A 20,413-nucleotide genomic window follows, 5' to 3' on the forward strand; every position below is an offset into this window, starting at 1 on the left:
AACCGTACATGTCATATAATTAGTCACTCCTCTCAATACTTTTGAATGAAATTGAGCAAACTCCAAACATATCACAGTGCATGTTGATGTTGGGATAGAACTTCACTTTGGAGCCTGCAGTCTTGCTGGCTAGGTCAAAATGGCTATCGGAGGATTTAATTAGCACCTATATCCTTAAAAAAAAAAATATATATATATATATATATATATATATTATTATTATATATAATAATAATAATAATAATCATAATCATAATCATAATCATAATAATAATAATAATAATAATAATAATAATAATAATAATAATTCCTCAGCTTTGAGCCATGCATTACTACACATGCCAGGAAGATGGTCACATCTTCCCTAAACGAAAGGAAAAGTCTGGCTTTTATACTGCTGGAAATTTTCCCACCCTTGATTACAATTCACAACACCTTGGACTGTCAAAGGCCATAAGGGGGCATTCAAGAACGCCACCTTTTACACAAGGGTCATTGCACCGCCACTGTTTGCTACAAGATACAAAGGCTCAATTTATTTGATGGTATAGATACAATGTTTTAATTCTAACAAATCATCAAAATTCATCAGATATTGGCTTAATTCGGAGAAAACGTTGCTCAGTAGGCCACATATCAGAACTTTTGAAGCAGTTGTGGATCTTGAATACACCCCACTTTCATTTGTCAGTAGTGAATGACGTAAACCGAAATAACGGGCGCGGTGTTTGAACGTTGACAGTGTTCCAGAGAAACAAAGTAGCGAACCGCATAACATTTCATGCACAGTCCTTGAAACAGTTTCAAAGTAACTAATTTAGAATGGGTAGAAGAAGAAGCAGCACATTCCCAATTAAAAGACGCGCTACTGAGAGTTTGGGGTTTGACGAATTCGGGTTTGCCCAAACTAAAAGAAAGGACCAAAAACGTCAACACCGATGTCACGATTACAGGTAGGATTATTTACATTCAGTTGCATTTCATTAATGACAATCAAGGTTTAAGATTGGATGTAGGTTTATCAACAATGTTTTCTAGCCTGTTTTTGTTGGACAAGACTGGATGTTGCCCTTGATCACGACCCTCAGTTCCATTGTTCCATTGTTCAAAGGCGTATTCTGTAAGGGGAGTTTTAAGATCTCCGATGCTCGTTCTGAACATTGACTTGCATCACTTGCAGTATGGTTTAGGAAACATAAGAACCTTATCTTTCATATCAGCGAGAAATAATTTAAAAAAAGTTTATTAATACACACCTTGATAGGGTAAATCAAATCACATTTATTTATGAAGCCCTTTTCACATCAGCTGATGTCACAAAGTCCTATACAGAAACCCAGCCTAAAACCACAAACAGCAACCAATGCAGAAGCATGTTGGATAGGGAAAAACGCTCTTGAAAGGTAGGAACCTAGGAAGAAACCTAGAGAGGAACCAGGCTCTGAGGGGTGGCCAGTCCTCTTCTGGCTGTGCCGGGTTGAGATTATAACAGTACATGGCCAAGATGTTCATAGATGACCAGCAGGGTCAAATAATAATAATAATCATCACAGTGGTTGTAGAGGGTGCAACAGGTCAGCACCTCGGGAGGAAATGTCAGTTTGCTTTTCATAGCCGATCATTCAGAGTTCGAGACAGCAGGTGCGGTAGAGAGAGAGAGTCGAAAACAGCAGGTCCCGGACAAGGTAGCACGGCCGGTGAACAGGTCAGGGTTCCATAGCTGCAGGCAAAAAAGTTGAAACTGGACCAGCAGCACGACCAGGTGGACTGGGGACAGCAAGGAGACGTCAGGCCAGGTAGTCCTGAGGCAAGGTCCCAGGGCTCAGGTTTCTCCGAGAGGGGAGGCAGAGAATCCCGGGGGAGAGAGGGGAACCGGCCAGGCAGAGACAGCAAGGATGGTTCGTCGCTCCGGTGCCTTCCCGTTCACCCTCACGCCCCTGGGCCAGAATACACTCAATCATAGGACCTACTGAAGAGATGAGTCTTTAATAAAGACTTAAAGGTCAAGACCGAGTCTGCGTCTCTCACATGGATAGGCAGACCATTCCATAAAAATGGAGCTCTATAGGAGAAAGCCCTGCCTCCAGCTGTTTGCTTAGAAATTCTAGGGACAATAAGGAGGCCTGGGTCTTGGGACCGTAGTGTACGTGTAGGTATGTATTGTAGGACCAAATCGGCGAGATCGGTAGGAGCAAGTCCATGTAATGCTTTGTAGGTTAGCAGTAAAACCTTAATCTGCCCTAACCTTAACAGGAAGCCAGTGTAGAGGCTAGCACTGGAGTAATATGTAATACAAGTAATACAAGCGGTTCTGTGAAAATTGAATTTAATCAGAAGCCACTGACAGATTTCTGGATTGGACTGCGCTCAGAGTATCCTGCCTTGGCAAATCGCGCTGTTAGGACGCTAATGCCCTTTGCAACCACGTACCTATGTGAAAGTGGATTCTCGGCCCTCACTAGCATGAAAACTAAATACAGGCACAGACTGTGTGGAAAATTATTTAAGCTTGAGACTCTCTCCAATACAACCCAACATTGCAGAGTTATGTGCATCCTTTCAAGCACACCCTTCTCATTAACCTGTGGTGAGGTATTCACAATTGGATGAACAAATACAGTTTTATATTTAAGATGGTTAAATAAAGAGCAAAATTGATTATTATTTGTGCCCTGGTCTCTAAGAGCTCTTTGTCACTTCCCACGAGCCGGGTTGTAACAAACACTCATTCTTATGTTTAATAATTGTATTGCGTGTGTGTGGCAGGCAATGATGGCAAAAAACAACATTTGAGAGTGCTCTACCCCTGGTGCTAAAGGGAGTATGCAGCTGGAGGTTGAATGTTTGAAGGGGTACGGGACTATAAAGAGTTTGGGAACCACTGATCTTGGGTATTACACAAGGTTCAATTTAGTTCCTTAGTTAGGTGGTTAACCGGTTTTTGTCCTCTGACGTCCTTGGGTAGGTGGAGGGAGTCTGGAAGGGAATCTAGGAATCTTTGGGTTGTCTGAGAATTTATAGCATGGCTTTTGATGATCCTTGGTTCGCGTCTAAACAGATTATTTGTTGCGATTGCAAACGTAATAAAATGGTGGTCCAATAGTCCAGGATTATGAGGAAAAACATTAAGATCCACAATGTTTATTCCTCTGGACAAAACAAGGTCCAGAGTATGACTGTTGCAGTGAGGTAGGTCCGGAGACATGTTGGACAAAACCCAGAGTCGATGATGGCTCCGAAAGCCTTTTGGAGTGGGTCTGTGGACTTTTCCATGTGAATATTAAAGTCACCAAAAATTAGAATATTATCTGCCATGACTACAAGGTCCGATAAGAATTCAAGGAACTCAGTGAGGAACGCTGTATATGGCCCAGGAGGCCTGTAAGCAGTAGCTATAAAAAGTGATTGAGTAAGCTGCATAGATTTCGTGACTAGAAGCTCAAAATACGAAAACAGTCATTTTTATTTTTTTGTAAATTGAAATTTGCTATCGTAAGTGTAAGCAACTCCTCCGCCTTTGCAGGATTATCACATCAAAATTGTGATTAGTTCATTGACTATAACTGCCTTGGAAGTGAGGGATCTAACATTAAGTAGCTCTATTTTGAGATGAGATATCACAATCTATATCAATAATGACAGGAATGGAGGTCTTTATTCCAGTGAGATCGAGAGGTCCTGTATCAACAAACTCACTTCCTTGACAAATTCCTTCACAACAGCTCTGCGCTTCTGGCGCAAGAAGTATAAATCCCTGACTTCTACAGAGGTCACGTCAGAATGACCATGTAAAGCCTTTAGGTGTATTTTAATTTACGGGCTATGTGCTTCGAAAGACGCATCGAAAGCGGTTTTTATTGACGTTTCTAAAAGTTAAAACACAGCATCGGGATTGTAGTTTGTGGGCAAAGTTAATGGCTGAGAACTGTAGGGAGAAGGCAGACTCCGCCTAGAATTTTCAATAGCTAGACTGGATTGGACATGCGCATTCAAAGAAGAGAAGAATTGTTTCTTTTAACTGACTGTTTCTCCCCCAGTTACCCCCAACTCAACACCCGTAGGGTGAAGGAATTGTGTGAGCTTCTTAGTTACTGGAATGGATCCAGTTTCATCTGCAGAAGCCAGGTATGTTGTCCTACTGAATGTGTTATAGAACACCATATGCAACATATTAAATTAATAGGCTATGTTTAGATTAGACCTTCCTTAGGCAGTTGTTTGCCAAACAGCCTATGCATTATTTTCTTGTTTTAAATTGTGCACCTTCAAGTGGTCACATGACACAGTGAAAGTTTATCTTACAACAGACCTGGAACATTTCAGTTAATCACACTATTTTTAAACATATTTTGTAGGACATTGGCCACATTTCTTTCCCTTTTCAGATTGAACGGTTTATGAGAATGGGAATCCCTCCAGCTTTAAGAGGGCGAGTGTGGAAGTGCCTTCTCAACATCGACAAACTAAGAGAATCCAGTGCTTTTAACTATCAGGTGCAGTCCCATAACCACTGTACATATCATTTTCAAAAGTATACTCTAGACTGGCTCTTGCATTATTGAAAAGCAAAACAATTTTCCTCCTCCATAGCCTACTTCTACAGTGACACATTTAATAGACATTGGCCAATTGTTTTATTTAGTTGTGTATTCACTCAATGACAGAAATGTTTGGATGAGATCCGAGGGCCCCTGGTTGACCTGGGAGTTAGTGAATACGGCATCATCTCAGCCATAGCTACTTTGAATGACACAGAGAATGACCTGGGGTCCAACCAACTTCCCTCCCGCTGTCCCCCGGACTCGGCCTACTCCAGTGCAGATGTCACCATCTTTCGTCAGATCGCTCTGGATCTGCGTGAGTTATGGGATATTCTGTAGACCCCCTTTTCTCTGTACTGACAGTATGTTTTCTTTGCACATCTGGGATATGAATGGCTGATTGCATTTGACTCTTATCTTATCTTTGTACAGAGAGATCCTTCCCAACCCATCGCACCCTGATGGGCGAGAGTCCTGAGGCAATAGAAGGCCAAGCCAAGCTCTTCCGAGTCCTCATCGCCTACGCAAAGTACAACCCTAAGATTGGGTATAGCCAAGGTACAGTAAGGGGAGCTGACTGTTTGCAATCATGTATGCACGTAAGCACCAATTTGGAACGATGTTGTTTAAATATTGCTGGGGCTGTTTGATGGAGGCACAGATATATGTATGCAATAACTGTAGTTTTGTCATTAAACAAATCCATTTGAATTAGTTTCCAAGGACAATATTCCTTGTTAATGTTCTTTCATGACATCCAAAAACAATTCACCTACCATGCAGTTGGTAGTAACATTTTAAGTTCCATACTTCAGCCACTTGGGGGCAGAAGAGTCTAAGTAGACATTGAGCTGGTACAGCACCATGCTGCCAAGCTAATCACACAAACATTTCCAATAATTTACATTTTACATTTTAGTCATTTAGCAGACGCTCTTATCCAGAGCGACTTACAAATTGGTGCATTCACCTATAATATCCAGTGGAACAACCACTTTACAATAGTGCATCTAAATAATAATACAGAATGTGTTTAAAAATTATCTGCATGGTTGACATTGGTGTGTGTGTGTGTGTCCCCTTATTTTATCCATATTAGTAGCGCCTTATTATTGACTGTTCATATCTTTATCAGGAATGTCATACATCGCTGCAGTGCTTCTTATGCACCTAAGTGAAGAGGAGGCCTTCTGGGCCTTGGGAGTTCTTCTAGAGAAGCCTAAATATCTGTCAGAGCTGTTTGACCTCTCCGGGGAGAAGTGAGAATGTCCTTTCAATGCGTGTCACATTATGATTATTTTATTAATGACATGAAGCAGCATACTTGCTGAAGTACTGTATTTAACTGGTCTTTGCTTTCTAATGTTAGGATCCAGCATCAAGCGATGGTGTTTCACCAGTTCTTCAAGCACAGGAAACCTCAGCTCTCCAAGCACATAGTAAGTGTGAGGACCCAGCTCTCTGCGTACAACTTGTAGTAGCTCTTAGGCACAAATCTCATACTGAGAGGACTTTAAAAAAAAACTGTTATCCAGGGATATCTGGAGGGGAATCTGCTTGGTCACTGAACATGCCTCAAATGTAGGGCTCTTCTCATCACTCTTCCACTGTGCATTCCTCTCTAAAATCCCATGGCTTTCCCACAGAGACCATCATCATCACTGCAGCACATTATCCTCAGGGACTGGGTTTTACCACTAGATTCGCAGCTGCTTCCCAGTAACAGTCTGAGCTCATGTACGGAAAGAGGGTTGGCCATGTTGGTGTCACACAGCTTTATCCTGGAAATGACAGCAGTAAAAGCTCTTTGCTTACAGATGCCTCCTGCTTTGTCAGAAGGGGGAAGCTGTGTGGCTATGATGTCTCTGAAAGCAGCTACCCCTCAGCACAGTTTTAGCTAAGTAATGAAATCTTGGTCTGTGAGTGAAATATGGAAGTTCCTTCACCAGCTTGGCCCATCTCATTGCTCTCAGCTCTCTTAAGTCCCACCACCCTCTCTCTTTACCTGCAGCCTTAGGCCCCTTTTAAATGAGAGAATAAACCTCTCTGCTGCTTGACTGTCTCTTGAGAGATTTTCTATTTCTCGGTGATGACTCAGCACGTCTCAGAGAAAAGCTGCCCATTCAGTGCCGGCGGCCTGCGCACCACAGCGGCTTAAATGCACTCGAGTGAATGTTTCTGATGCCTTATTTGAAGTACCAAGACCAGCATTTTACCACTGACTCTTGATAGAGCTCTGCTTAAAAGTTTATTTTATTATGGAACTCAGTCAATTTTCCATATGCAACTTTCTGTTCCTAAATTCTCTTCTTTCTTTTCTTTTAGGAGGATGTAAGGGTTTCGTCCATCCATTTTGTTATGCCTTGGTTCCTAACCCTGTTCACCTCCCTGCCCTGCTGGGACTCTGTGCTGGCTGTATGGGACCTCATCATGTTGCATGGTAATACTAACAGGGCGGTACAGACTTTTGGATTCTGTAAACACTTTGTCATTATGTACATTATTGTTATCATTTTTCACCCTACCTTTTCGCCTCTGCCTCACACTTCAGATTCAGGAGAATGGCTATGAGCTGTTCTGGCTTGCACAAGCTTAGAGCAAGGCCACCCACCTACATAATATAATATTTTATACAGTGCAAATTGCAATACAGCATATATAAAAATGGATGTGTCTCTTCACAGTCCCTGTTGTGCTGTAAGGTGTTCTTTTTATCTGGTTTTTGAATCTGGTTTTATTGCTAGCTTGAGTTACCTGGGGTGGCAGAGTTCCATGTAGTCATGGCTCTTTTTAATACTGTGCGTTTCCCAGCTTCTGGTCTGGACCTGGGGACTGTGAACAGAACTCTGCTTGCATGTCTTGTGTTGTACCAATGAGTATCTGAACTGTGTGCCAACTGCTTGAACAGACCGTTCGGTACCATCAACACCTCGCACAAAGACCAATAGCAATCAATCTTTCGTCAACTTTGAGCCAGGAGAGATTGACATGAATGTTACTAACATTTGCCCTCCGTGTACATCTAAGTGCTGCTCTATTCTGGACCAACTACAATTGACCTATGTCCCCCTTTATCGCACATGACCTACACAACTGGGCTATAGTCCAGGTGTGACAAAATTAGGACCTGTCTGGTCCACTGAGCTGTCAAGAAAGCAGAGCGACGCCTTATCATGAACAGACCTTTTCCATTTGAACAACCGTTAGGTGTATATGTTTTGTCCATGACAGCTTGCTATCTAGGGTTACACCCAGCAGTTTAGTCTCCTCAACTTGCTCAATTGCCACATTATTCAATAATAGATTTTAATGAGATTTTTGTGTTGAGCGCATGATTTGTCCCAATAACGATGCTATTCGTTTTGTGATTATTTAGCACCAGACTATTGCTTGTTACCGTTCTAAAACTGACTGGAGCTCTGTTAGTGTCATTTATTTTACATTCGTAGCCAACGTGTATACTGTTGAGTCGTCAGCATACATAGACACACAGGCTTTAGTCAAGGTCAGTGGAAGATCATTAGTAAAAACAGAACAATAATGGCCCAAGCCGGCTGCCCTGCGGTACACCACACTCAACCGAATTTGCATTTGAGATGCGTCCATTAAAGAAAACCCTCTGTTCTATTAGATGGGTAACTCTCAACCCTTAAGGCAGAGGATGTAAATCCATAATGCCTAACTTTTCAGCAACAGGTTATGATCAATGACATCAAAAGCTGCACTGAAGTCTTACTAAACAGCTCCCTCAATCTTTTTACTATCAATTTCTTTCAGCAACACATCATCAGTGCCAAGCATGTTCAGTCCCCTTCCCCATAAGCATGCTGAAGGTCTGTTAATTTGTTTTCTGTAAAATAACTTTTATTTGGTCAAGTTTGCTAAGCACTGGTAACAGGGTGTTTGAACCTTTTTTAAAGGGTTCTCTGCTACTCTTGGGCAGCGGTATTACCTTTGCCTCGCTCAAGGCCTGAGGGCGCACACCATCTTCTAGGCTTAAATTGAAGATGTAAGTCGCTCTGGGTAAGAGCGTCTGCTAAATGACTTAAATGTAAAAAAAAAATGTAAAAAAGATGTGGCAAACCAGATTCGCAATGTATTCCGCTACCGTCTTCAGCAATTTACCATCCAGGTTGTTGATACAAGGTGGCTTGTCCAAAAATGTTTTCAACTCTTCCACATTCCCTTTGCGGAACTCAAAACTACAGCGACTCTTTCATTATTTTGTCTGTTATACATGAATATGACGGCTCAGTGTTTTGTTTTTTGCTAATCTTGTCAACAAAAAGTTAAAGGTTTGATTTATCTCACTATCTAGAGTTTTTATTATACTGACGGTCATTGACTAAATGGTCCCAGATCTGTTTGTGCTGTTTTGCCAGCTGTATTTCTGGTTCATGTTACTTTGTGTCCAGGCCTCTCTGCTGTGTTCCGTACTGGTCTCACCATCATTCAGCTGCTGGAGTCTCGGCTAATGAACCTGACTGACGAGGCTGCCGTGCTACCCCTGCTGCTAAGGGTACCTGTGGATGTGTGAGTGCTACGTCATCCTTATTCAAAAACAGAGACTTGGGCCCACACAGTAGTTTAAATCATCATAGGAACCATTATATACATTTTATTTTAGTGGACAGCCATTTTAGTTCCTATTTTCAATACAAGCATCTCTTAAATAGACTTGTCTCATACAAATCAGTCAATATAGCGTCAGTAGTTCAACATATTTTGTTGACGTCTAGCGGTCCCTATGGAACCATGGCAAGGGCACTGGTTTTGTGTGTATATAACAGTGGCTGGCCAGTTCATGATGTGAAGCAGTTATTGTATTTGTTTTAATATCTTAACCAAATCCTTTTAATCATTCTCTTGCCTGCCTCTCTTTTGAAGAAATATTTCTCTCTACAATGTTTACTTTGGCCAAAGAACTGTGGATTAGCCTCTTGTTACTGTGGGATGAACAGCATTGAGTCCCTTGAGCATGTTAATCAATGGAGTTTAAGAGCTCTTTGATTTCCAGGCTTTGTTTTATTGGGTTGGGGAGTCGTTATAGCAACGGTGCCTTGCTAATGTTTTGTTGGTGTCCTTGTAGGATTTAGATGGCATTTTAGGGACCTATTGGATGTTTTATTGATTTTGCCCAACTTGGGATTGTTGTAGGACTCGACTAGTATATTTAACTTGCCTTTCTATTAGAAGCATTACTTTACAAAGCAATATACAATTTGGATATTATTTGAGATTAGTTATGAAATAACTTCAGTTTCTTTGAGGATGTTCCCTGCAAAACAAGTCATTCATTTGTGGTGTTCACATTTGAATATTTTGCCTTTGTGACGGCAGGCACCGAGCCACATGCCACATTGAAGGGCTCTTGTTTCTAGATTGGCATCTGTGTGCCAGCCCAGTGAGGTCATGGCTAAGTGGTTTCTCTGTCTCGAACCAGGATCCTCTTACGAAAGGAAGAAACAAGCTCCCTGAAACCACAGCCTTTCTGGTCCGTGAGAGTGGGGGGAGGGGAAGCAGAAAAGTATAGGGTCAGAGAGTCATCTATACAGAGGAATTAGGCTATGAGCAGTCAGCCGGTTAGGATACAGCATAAAAACATCCTCTATCACCCCATTGAGAATATAATATTTTCAGGAGACCTGATTTAACCCTGGCTTTAACTCAAAATCCTTGGCCATGGTCAGGCTCTCCTATCTGTTTTAATACAGAGTGGAGTAGGTGGACAAGTGAAACGCCAATAGACAATCATCTGATTAATGAAGGACTTTCTTTCATCCATTTAATCTATTGGTTTCTGTCCATCACTGCCCACCCCTTCCCCCCTTATCTCCATTCAGGCCTATTGACACGTCCCTCTGCCTGAGGAGTTGACAGCTCATTTGTTTGCTACCTTTCACTGACAAGCCCACATCAATGTGGCCACTTTTTCACGGTGCTTTATGTAAGAGCCAGCGTGATGTGAAGCATAGGGACAAGCTGTGTCCCAGCTCCAAGGGCTTTTTAACTGGATGCTTTTGTAACCATGATATACAGTGCATTCGGAAAGTATTCCGACCCTTTCCCTTTTTCCACATTTTGTTATGTTACAGCCTTTTTCTAAAATGGATTGAATAAATGTTTTTCCTGATCAATCTACCCACAATTCCCCATAATGACAAAGCGAAAACAGATGTTTGCAAATTTATTTATTTTTAAAAACGGATACCTTATACACGTAAGTGTTCAGACCCTTTGCTATGAGACTCGAAATTGAGCACAGGTGCAACCTGTTTCCATTGATCATCCTTAAGATGTTTCTACAACTTGATTGGAGTCCACCTGTGGTAAATTCAATTGATTGGACAAGATTTGGAAAGGAACACACCTGTTTATATAAGCTCCCACAGTTGACAGTGCATGTCAGAGCAAAAACAAAGCCATGAGGTCGAAGGAATTGTCCGTAGAGCTCGAAGACAGGATTCTGTCGAGGCACAGATCTGGGGAAGGGTACCAAAAAATGTCTGCATCATTGAAGGTCCACAATAATACAATGGCCTCCATTCTTAACTGGAAGAAGTTTGGAACCATCAAGACTCTTCCTAGAGCTGGCCGCCTGGCCAAACTCAGCAATCGGGGGAGTAGGGCCAAGGTCAGGGAGGTGACCATGAACCCGATGGTCACTGTGACAGAGCGCTAGAGTTCCTCTGTGGAGATGGGATAACCTTCCAGAAGGACAACCTTCTCTGCAGCACTCCACCAATCAGGCCTGTATGGTAGAGTGGCCAGACAGAAACCACTCCTCAGTTAAAGGCACATGACAGCCCACTTGGAGTTTGCCAAAAGGCACCTTAAGGACTCTGACCATGAGAAACAAGATTCTCTGGTCTGAAGAAATCAAGATTGAACTCTTTTTGGCCTGAATGCCAAATGTCACGTCTGGAAGAAACCTGGCACCATCCCTACTGTGGAGCATGGTGGTGGCAGCATCATGCTGTGGGGATGTTTTTCAGTGGAAAGGACTGGGACACTAGTCAGGTTCGAGGGAAAGATGAACGGAGCAAAGTACAGAGAGATCCTTGATGAAAACCTGCTCCAGAGCACTCAGGACCTCAGACTGGGGTGAAGGTTCACAGGACAATGACCCAACAGGACAATGACCCTACGCACACAGCCAAGACACGCAGGAGTGGCTTCGGGACAAGCCTTTGAATGTCCTTGAGTGGCCCAGCCAGAGCCTGGACTTGAACCTGATCAAACATCTCTGGAGAGACCTGAAAATAGCTGTGCAGTGATACTCCCCAGCCAACCTGACAGAGCTTGAGGATCTACAGAAAAGAATAGGAGAAGCTCCCCAAATACAGGTGTGCCAAGCTTGTGACTTACCCAAGAAGACTCACGGCTGTAATCGCTGTCAAAAGTACTGAGTAAATGGTCTCAATACTTTTTAAAAATAAATTTGGAAACATTTCTTAAACTTTGTTTTTGCTTTGTCATTATGGGGTATTGTGTGTAGATTGTTGAGAAAAAAAACCGATTCATTTTAGAGTAAGGCTGGAACATAATAAAATGTGAGCGAAATCAAGGGTCTGAATACTTTCCGAATGCGCTGTATCAAAGGTTTGACTATTGCCATTGAGTCTTAAGGGCAATTCAATTTCGCATGTTTTTCTTCTTCTCCCACCTATAAAGCCAACTGTCATGTATTGCTTCAAACTGATGTGATGGCTGATCAAAGTTGAATGAGGAGGAGATGATTTAAGAACCTTTTCTGTACTAATGTAAGGCCCTTTCTGTCCCCTCCAGTGCTCAGCACTGTGTCCTGCTCCCAGCCCTGTGGAGCACAGAGGTACAGGAGTGGGAGATCAAGTGCATGAACAGCCTGGTGTTGGAGGAGACTGAGGGACACCACCCAGGTAACACACACACACACACACACACACACACACTCAAATCAAATAACATTTTATTTGTCACATGCGCCGAATACAACAGGTGTAGAAATGCTCACATGCCCTTAACCAACACACATTGTTGTAGTGGTACAATTAAATTACTCTACCGGACTTCCTCCTGCGTTATGTGTTTGACCAATGACAGGCCCTGACGCTGTAACGGGAAAAGTGGGTGGGAAACTAAAGGTTAAGTGGGAATGTCTGACAGAGTAACCTGAGATGGTCTTTCACTCTGCACAGTCCTCAGTGTCCAGGCCTTATCTGGTGGTCCATGATAGTCATGGATTTGGTTGGGTGAGTCTGTAAGACATTTGTTCATCCTGACTAAATGTCAGAGCTGTTTTACTTGGACCCTGGGGATGATTCACAAACCTCAATGTAATGTGTGCGCTTTGTTGCTAATTTTGTCAAGACCGATGATAAAAGTTGAAACGGACGATTCTCTGTCGTTGTCCTTTCTACCCTCTGTTTTTGTCCTTTTTGCTGTGTAGAAAATTGGTTGATACACCATTAAATCATCTGCTCACTCTTTGGAGTTCTTATTTTTTGTTTTCAGTGATGACTTAAAGCATTTTCACAGGAACTTTGGCATGACGACTCACTGCCTTGCCGCTCAGCCCTGTGGGTGGTGCTTTAACCCATGTTACTAATGGATGACAGTGATTTTAGCATTCAGAGATGAACTGGGTTAGGCCAGACCCTTTGTGTGTGTGAGAGATCATCATTCCCTCCCCTTCAGCTGCGATGACTAATGCCATCATCCTGGCATAGTCTCAGGCACAGTAAGTATAATCATTTCTCTGAGAGTGAAAGGGCTCCCTGATTAGCTGCTATGCGCTCTGTGCTGATCTGATTCCAGGTCTTACATTACCGTTGTCGCCAGCATGAGCAATACTTTAGAGAGCCTCCCCTCAGATCTTGGTGTCTGAGTCGCGTCACCGTGTTTGTGTCCACTCTCTTGGCAGACAAAAGGGGAACATATTTTGAGTTATTCAGTACCCGGCTCGACATGCCCCCTCCCTATGGTAGTTTTATCTTCACACCAGACGTGCTGGAATGCCATCTGACACGTGAGCACTGTCAGCTCTGAGTCACCGCCTGGCTCTGACTGGGAGAGACTCCTGGAGGCCCTGTCAGTGAGTCACATTATGGCTGCAAAATGGCTGCCGCAGGCCCTGTTGTCAGTGTGGATCAGTCTGGACCAGGGGCCCCACTGTAAAGCTAATTGAAAGGCTCAGCACAGCAGCAGATTTTACTATGTGAATCTCTCATCAGGCTGTTGTGTGAGTCTGGATGAGTCATCCACACTGCCTGCTGTTTAGCTAGCTGCCTCTCTTGCCCCAGGTGGAGAGGAGCTAAATCAAAACCCCCTCAGTAACCAGGCCTTCAGAGCCAGCCTCCTCCAGTCTGTAGTCCTTTTTGACAACCTACACTATAGATACTATGACACACTGAGGCCCAGTGAATTCCAAAAAGGATGGAACTGTTTTGGGTACACAAGAGTCTAGATTTTTCAGAACCAGTTACATTTGTTTTTTTTACTGGAAGTGTTAATTAAGGTTTGTTTTAATGATTAACAGCACTTGACAGGTCTGTCCATTCTAGAGTATGAGTATAGATGGATGGTGTTTCTCTGACGTGAGTTTTCAGCTGATGACGAGTACAGCGCTCTTGCTTTCTGTCCTCAATGAAGCAGTCATCTCTCTACCGCTATGAATTAATTACAACATTCACTTTGTCTCCTATCCTCACCAACTGTGCCAACACCTTTTATCGCCACTGATATCGTAGACATGAGATTCACCTCAAAAACAGCTTGTTTTGAAATATGCATTAAATGGCAGACATCAATATAGACTTAAAGATAAATCATTTAGGTAGTAGTGTGTTTTGGAGCTATGAGTTCTAGCTGCTACTTCCTGTGTTGGAGCAGGATTGTATTCTGCCTGTGTGAGCTAGCTTGCTCGCTGCTCTGGCCCTCTGGTCTGGTGCTAGACCTTTAGTCAGCACAACAGTGAGAGCAGGTGTCTCTTTTTCTCGTCCTCTCCCTCTCTCAGCATGTTGTTCCTCTGCTCGTGCAATGACTCAGCTGCTTTCTGAGGCTTTAATAAAAGTGTTGCTAGGGCCACCTTCACCCGTAGGACTGATCTGCACTCCGTTCACCTTCACCCGTAGGACTGATCTGCACTCCGTTCACCTTCACCCGTAGGACTGATCTGGACTTTGTTCTGTCTAAGCAAAGAACAGTTTTCCTGGGATATAATATTTGAGTCTGCATTATTGAGGTGTATTTGGTAACCACAATGAACATATTTAGCTGCAGAATTGTGATATTTTTCTATACGACTTCAAGAGGTCAGAATGTGTTTTCCCTGTGTTACCTGTGCATATATAAAGATTAGGCTTTTTTCGTAAGGTGACATCCATGTAGGGTTGTACAGGTGAATGAATGACCTCTGAGGACATTTCAGAGCTTCTGCATGACTGAGCTGAATGTTTGTCACCTTGGATAAAGTGATATGAGGGATATTTTTTTATCTGGTGAGGTTTGCGCTACACATGAAAAATGAGCTGGTTACAAAAACCTCTGTTTGCATTGTACTGTTCTGTCCCTGAGCTAGCAGTGGTATGTTTCTCTGTAACCGAGGAGGTTTGCTGGTTTCAGATCACAGGCCCCGACTCAAGTCAATGCAGTTATTTAGAACATTTCTCCAAAATTACGATATCTCAACTGCCCACTCAGCTAATCCATTGCCCCCTCCTCCCCTGGCCCTGCCCTGGCGCAGCATGGTTGTGATCGACCCCTGTTCAGCTGTGTCCTCATCAAAGTGGTGAGAAGTTGACCTGACGAGCAGTGGCCCAGTGAGGGACCTTTAGGCTGAAGCTCAATCAGGTTAGAAAGGTGACGTTCCTCCCTGCCTCCAGACAATGCAAGAGTGTTTCATGCTTTCCTACAGCCACATTAAAGCCACTAATGACCCATAGATTTAATTGCCTGAACACTCCTGATGGTCCAAGGATTGATGAAAATTACTCAAATGTTCTCTGGCTTTGTTTTAAGTACAACCTCTACCTCAACTGTCTGAAGGGACAGAACAGTGATCTGTGTCCCCATGGCTGGCTCATCTGCTTCATCTCAAACTCTAAGTGTCCTGGGAGTAACTGTCCTTTGTGTGTACTGTAGCCTTGTATTAGAACATCCTGAGCAGAGTACAGTTTTCTGAAGTTAAATTGGCGCAACGGTGCCATCTTTTAGTCCCCCCTCCCCAAGTACTCCTACCTTCAGTTCCTTGCAAAAAATATTCACCCCCTTGGCGTTTTTTCCTATTTTGTTGCATTACAACCTGTAATTTAAATAGATTTTTATTTGGATTTCATGTAACGGACATATACAAAATAGTCCAAATTGGTGAAGTGAAATGAAAAAAAAAATACTTGTCAAACTGCTATGAAGCCCCTAAATAAGATCTGGTGCAACCAATTACCTTCAGAAGTCACATAATTAGTTAGATTGCAGACAGATGGATTTTATTTAAGTGTCACATGATCTCAGTGTGTGTATATATCTAAATCTGTTCTGAAAGGCCCCAGAGTCTGCAACACCACTAAGCAAGGGGCACCATCAAGCAAACGGCACCATGAAGACCAAGGAACTCTCCAAACGGGTCAGGGACAAAGTTGTGGAGAAGTACACATCAGGGTTGGGTTATAAAGAAATATACCAAACTTTGAACATCCCATGGAGCACCATTAAATCCATTATTCCAAAATGGAAAGAATATGGCACCACAACAAACCTGCCAAAACAGGGCCGCCCACCAAAACTCACAGACCTGGCAATTAGGGCATTAATCAGAGAGGAAAAGAATCTGTCCATAGGACCACTTTAAGCCATACACTCCACAGAGCTGGACTTTACTGAAGAGTGGCCAGAAACAAGACATTGCTTAAAGAAAAAAATAAGCAAACACGTTTGGTGTTCGCCAAAAGGCATGTGGGAGACTCCCCAAACATATGGAAGAAGGTACTCTGGTCAGGTGAGACTAAAATTGAGCTTTTTGGCCATCAAGGAAAACGCTATGTCTGGCGCAAACCCAACACCTTATCACCCTGAGAACTTCATCCCCACAGTGAAGTGTGGTGGCAGCATCATGCTGTGGGGATGTTTTTTATCGGCGGGGACTGGGAAACTGGTCAGAATTGAAGGAATGATGGATTGCGCTGAAGACAGGGAAATTCTTCAGGGAAACCTGTTTCAGTCTTCCAGAGATTTGAGACTAGGACGGAGGTTCACCTTCCAGCAGGACAATGACCCTAAGCATACTGCTAAAGCAACACTCGAGTCGTTTAAGGGAAAACATTTAAATGTCTTGGAATGGCGTAGTCAAAGCCTAGACCTCAATCCGATTGAGAATCTGTGGTATGACTTGAAGATTGCTGTACACCAGCGGAACCCATTCAACTTGAAGGAGCTGGAGCAGTTTTGCCTTGAAGAATGGGTAAAAGTCCCAGTGGCTAGATGTGTCAAGCTTATAGCGACATACCCCAAGAGACTTGTAGCTGTAATTGCTGAGAAAGGTGGCTATACAAAGTATTGACGTTGGGGGGGGGGGGGGTCAATAGATATGCACGCTCAAATGTTCTTTGTTTTTGTCTTTCTTGTTTGTTTCACAATAAAAAATATTTTGCATCTTGAAAGTGGTAGGCATGTTATGTAAATCAAATGATACAACCCCCCCCCCCCCCCCCAAAAAAAAAATTTCTATTTTTATTCCAGGTTGTAAGGCAACAAAATAGGGAAATTTCCAAGGGGGGTGAATACTTTCACAAGCCACTGTACATGTACAAATTACCTCAACTTTTTATTTTAACCGACTGCCTATCTGGGTGATGTTTTTTCCTCGCCTGACTGATCTGAATCTAGGATTACAGGGACTCTCTGCAACTATATTCAATGTGCAGGACAAAATTGAGGCTATGATTAAAAAGTTGGAGCTCTTTTCTGTCTGCATTAACAAGGACAACACACAGGTCTTTCCATCATTGTATGAGTTATTTATTTTTTGTGTACAAATTAATTCAAGTTTACGGACAATGTCAAATGTGATATAGCAAAGCACCGGAGTGAACAAGAGAGCCTCATCGAAATTGCAAGAAGCGATTCTGTGAATTTCATTTAATCAGAAGTCACTGCCAGATTTCTGGATAGGGCTACACTCAGAGTTTCTTACCTTGGCAAATCGCGCTGTTAAAAGACTGATGCCCTTTGCAACCGCGTACCTGTGTGAGCGTGGATTCTCGGCCCTCACTAGCATGAAAATAAATACAGGCACAGACTGGAAAATGATTTAAGACTGAGACTCTCTCCAATACAACCCAACATTGCGGAGTTATGTGTATTCTTTCAAGCACGCTGCTCATGAACCTGTGGTGAGTAATTCACAATTTTTGAACAAATAAGGGTTTATATGTAAGATGGCTAAATAAAGAGCAAAATTATTGATTATTATATTTGTGCCCTGGTCCTATAAGAGCTCTTTGTCACAACCCAGCTCGTGGGAAGTGACAAACTCACACTCATTCTTATGTTTTTAATAAATGTATCGTTTAGTGTGTGTGTGTGGGGGTCAGGCTTTCAAATGTTTTTTGCCATCATTGTGAGTGTGCTGACCCTGGTGCTAGAGGGGGTACGCAGCTGGAGGTTGAATGACAAAGTTTGGGAACTGCTGTCGTAGAGCGGTTAAGAGCTTGAAAGTAAGCATTTCATGGTAAGGTCTATACCTGTTTTATTCGGTGCATGTGACAAATAAAATTTGATTTTTATCTCCAGTCACTCATGTGGTTACCCCGGGGAGGACTGTCACAACAGGTTTACCAGAATGGGAGATCTTCTGAATTGGTGCACATGCAGGGGAACCAGCCTCAGCAGGAGGCCTCAATTATTAATATTTCCTTGATAATGTTTACTTATTGAGGGGTTAAGATGTGCTTGCAGTCCACCGTTTATGGAGCCAAAGTGCGAACTTGCGATAATGATCAGTCGTGTATGCTGGGCTCAGTACTGTATTTCTGTCTCCTTCAGAAAGTGGGACTTTATACAATGCAAAGGGCAGAGATTTGATGCAGTGGGTATTCATGTGACTGTCAGCCATCTGGAGAAGATAACCTGTTATTTTCAAGGCAGGGCCTGATCTTCTTGGAGCTGCGTTGCCTCATCAGGTCCTCGGAGGGGATGAAGCTGCCTCATATGTCTGCCCCCAAGTCAAAAACAATGCACTCACACACGACAATGTGCTGTGCAGTCTTATCAGTCTCCGAGTGAGAGGATAAGACCTGTGTATGTCACAGCCTGTCATTTCTTTCTGAGCTGGTGGTTGGAGACTGCTTCTGTCAGCGTGTTGCTATCATAAATGAAAAAGCTGGTAAAGAGGTTGAGTTATTGTCCGGGTCCTTTTTAAAGTGGCTTTTTAGAATGGAGAGAATGGATGTAAAGCAGCTCCCCTCCTTGGTCTCCACTAATACTTCTTGCCCCCCCCAGTCTGACCCTTGACTTTGCAGCAGACTTAGAGTCCTATTAAAACAGAGAGCAATGTTGGTTTATACTTGAGTGTTCTTATTTCTGTGTGGAGGAGTTGTTGGGAGTTGTTTAGCACCCTTGCGAAGTGGGCAGTTTTGGTAGCTTACATCTGACACGTCTGCTCGTGCCACTTTAATATTTGCTCAACAAACAGGCTGCCAGGAACATTAATGTGCAGAAAACAAATACATGATGGGTAATCTACCCTTGGATAATGACGTCTTTGCCTCATAACAAACGTCAGTCTATTATATGAAAGATATCATAGGTTTTGTGTTTAGATACTGTAACATCGGGAAACAGTAGCAGCTCTCCTCAGACACTTTTGAGAGCTTGGTGTAACAAGTATCAACAATAATTGATTGTGTGAGAATGCAATTTTCAAGGCCCTAGGTGTTTGTTAGGGCTCCAGACAGTTGACAATAAATCTGAGGAATGAGTGAATACATGCGTTGGAGAAAGGTGATCGAGACAATCTATTTGTCCCCCTCACTCAAGGTGATGGGCATCTATTAGACTACCTTCCTGACACTGGCCCATGTGTGATCTGTTCACAGGTTTCTGTTGTAACATATTGAGAAGCAGGGGGGATCGTCCTCCAATGCAATTTAGGACCAGGTTTTGCAATTGCCAGTTTATGCCTGGGTAAAGGGACTGTAATCATTTTATTTGAGTTTGGTCTAAGATTGGTGTTCACACAGGTGCTCACGGAGTGTGTGACATATCTGTGAAATGGCAGCCTATGTGGGCTTACGCAGAACTGCATTGGTGGGTCATCTCCTATGCTATAACAGCATATCAGTTGTAGTAGTGCAACTATCGTTGAATTGTTAAGTCTCACAATGTGCAACCTGACTCACATTCCTGAGAATATTTGGAAAAGGATTCCTATGAAAAGCTTACAGTCCTGCTGTCCAAAAGGAGGAAGCAGCCTGTTTGTATGCGTTTCAGTTATAACACTGTTTAGGTCTTGGCATGTAGGAAATTAAATTCCCTTTTGGTTTTCCCTGGTTTTTATGGAATTGATCCAGAAAGGCTATTATACAGATGGAAGGACGAGTTGACTATTCAATCCCTAATTTCTTAATCAGTCACTGAAGCAGTTGAGATCTCTCCAAGTGGTGTGCGTTACGAAAACGAATAAGAGAAATTTGAACATGCTGTAAGATGTTGACATAACTGACACCTTTTCTATTGTAGGCCTACTATAACTTGGGAGTAACTGGATTGCAAAGCAGTACAGCGAAACGTAGCTAGATAATCTTCATATAATCACTATACACCTCACTTATTCTGTGATGTCTTTTCAGTGGTAAAAACTGACCATGCATTGATACTAATGTTGCCTGGTCTTGTCT

At 42.8% G+C, this 20,413-nt stretch overlaps 1 protein-coding gene across 1 annotated transcript in view; it reads left to right on the forward strand.

The window, feature by feature from the left end:
* Window positions 1–471: 471 nt before the first annotated feature.
* si:ch211-266k8.4 (uncharacterized) overlaps window positions 472–20,413 on the forward strand; it is a 48,568-nt gene continuing 28,626 nt past the window's right edge. Inside the window, exons 1-10 of the mRNA XM_014125441.3 lie at window positions 472–953; window positions 4,038–4,125; window positions 4,386–4,493; window positions 4,665–4,857; window positions 4,974–5,099; window positions 5,677–5,800; window positions 5,911–5,980; window positions 6,867–6,981; window positions 8,957–9,074; window positions 12,330–12,439. Coding sequence (XP_013980916.2) covers window positions 823–953; window positions 4,038–4,125; window positions 4,386–4,493; window positions 4,665–4,857; window positions 4,974–5,099; window positions 5,677–5,800; window positions 5,911–5,980; window positions 6,867–6,981; window positions 8,957–9,074; window positions 12,330–12,439 — 1,183 coding nt within the window. The 5' untranslated portion in view covers window positions 472–822. The remainder of the gene's footprint in view (window positions 954–4,037; window positions 4,126–4,385; window positions 4,494–4,664; window positions 4,858–4,973; window positions 5,100–5,676; window positions 5,801–5,910; window positions 5,981–6,866; window positions 6,982–8,956; window positions 9,075–12,329; window positions 12,440–20,413) is intronic.

The sequence above is a fragment of the Salmo salar genome, chromosome 10 (genome assembly GCF_965601325.2).
Source record: "Salmo salar chromosome 10, fSalSal1, whole genome shotgun sequence".
Lineage (NCBI taxonomy): Eukaryota > Metazoa > Chordata > Actinopteri > Salmoniformes > Salmonidae > Salmo > Salmo salar.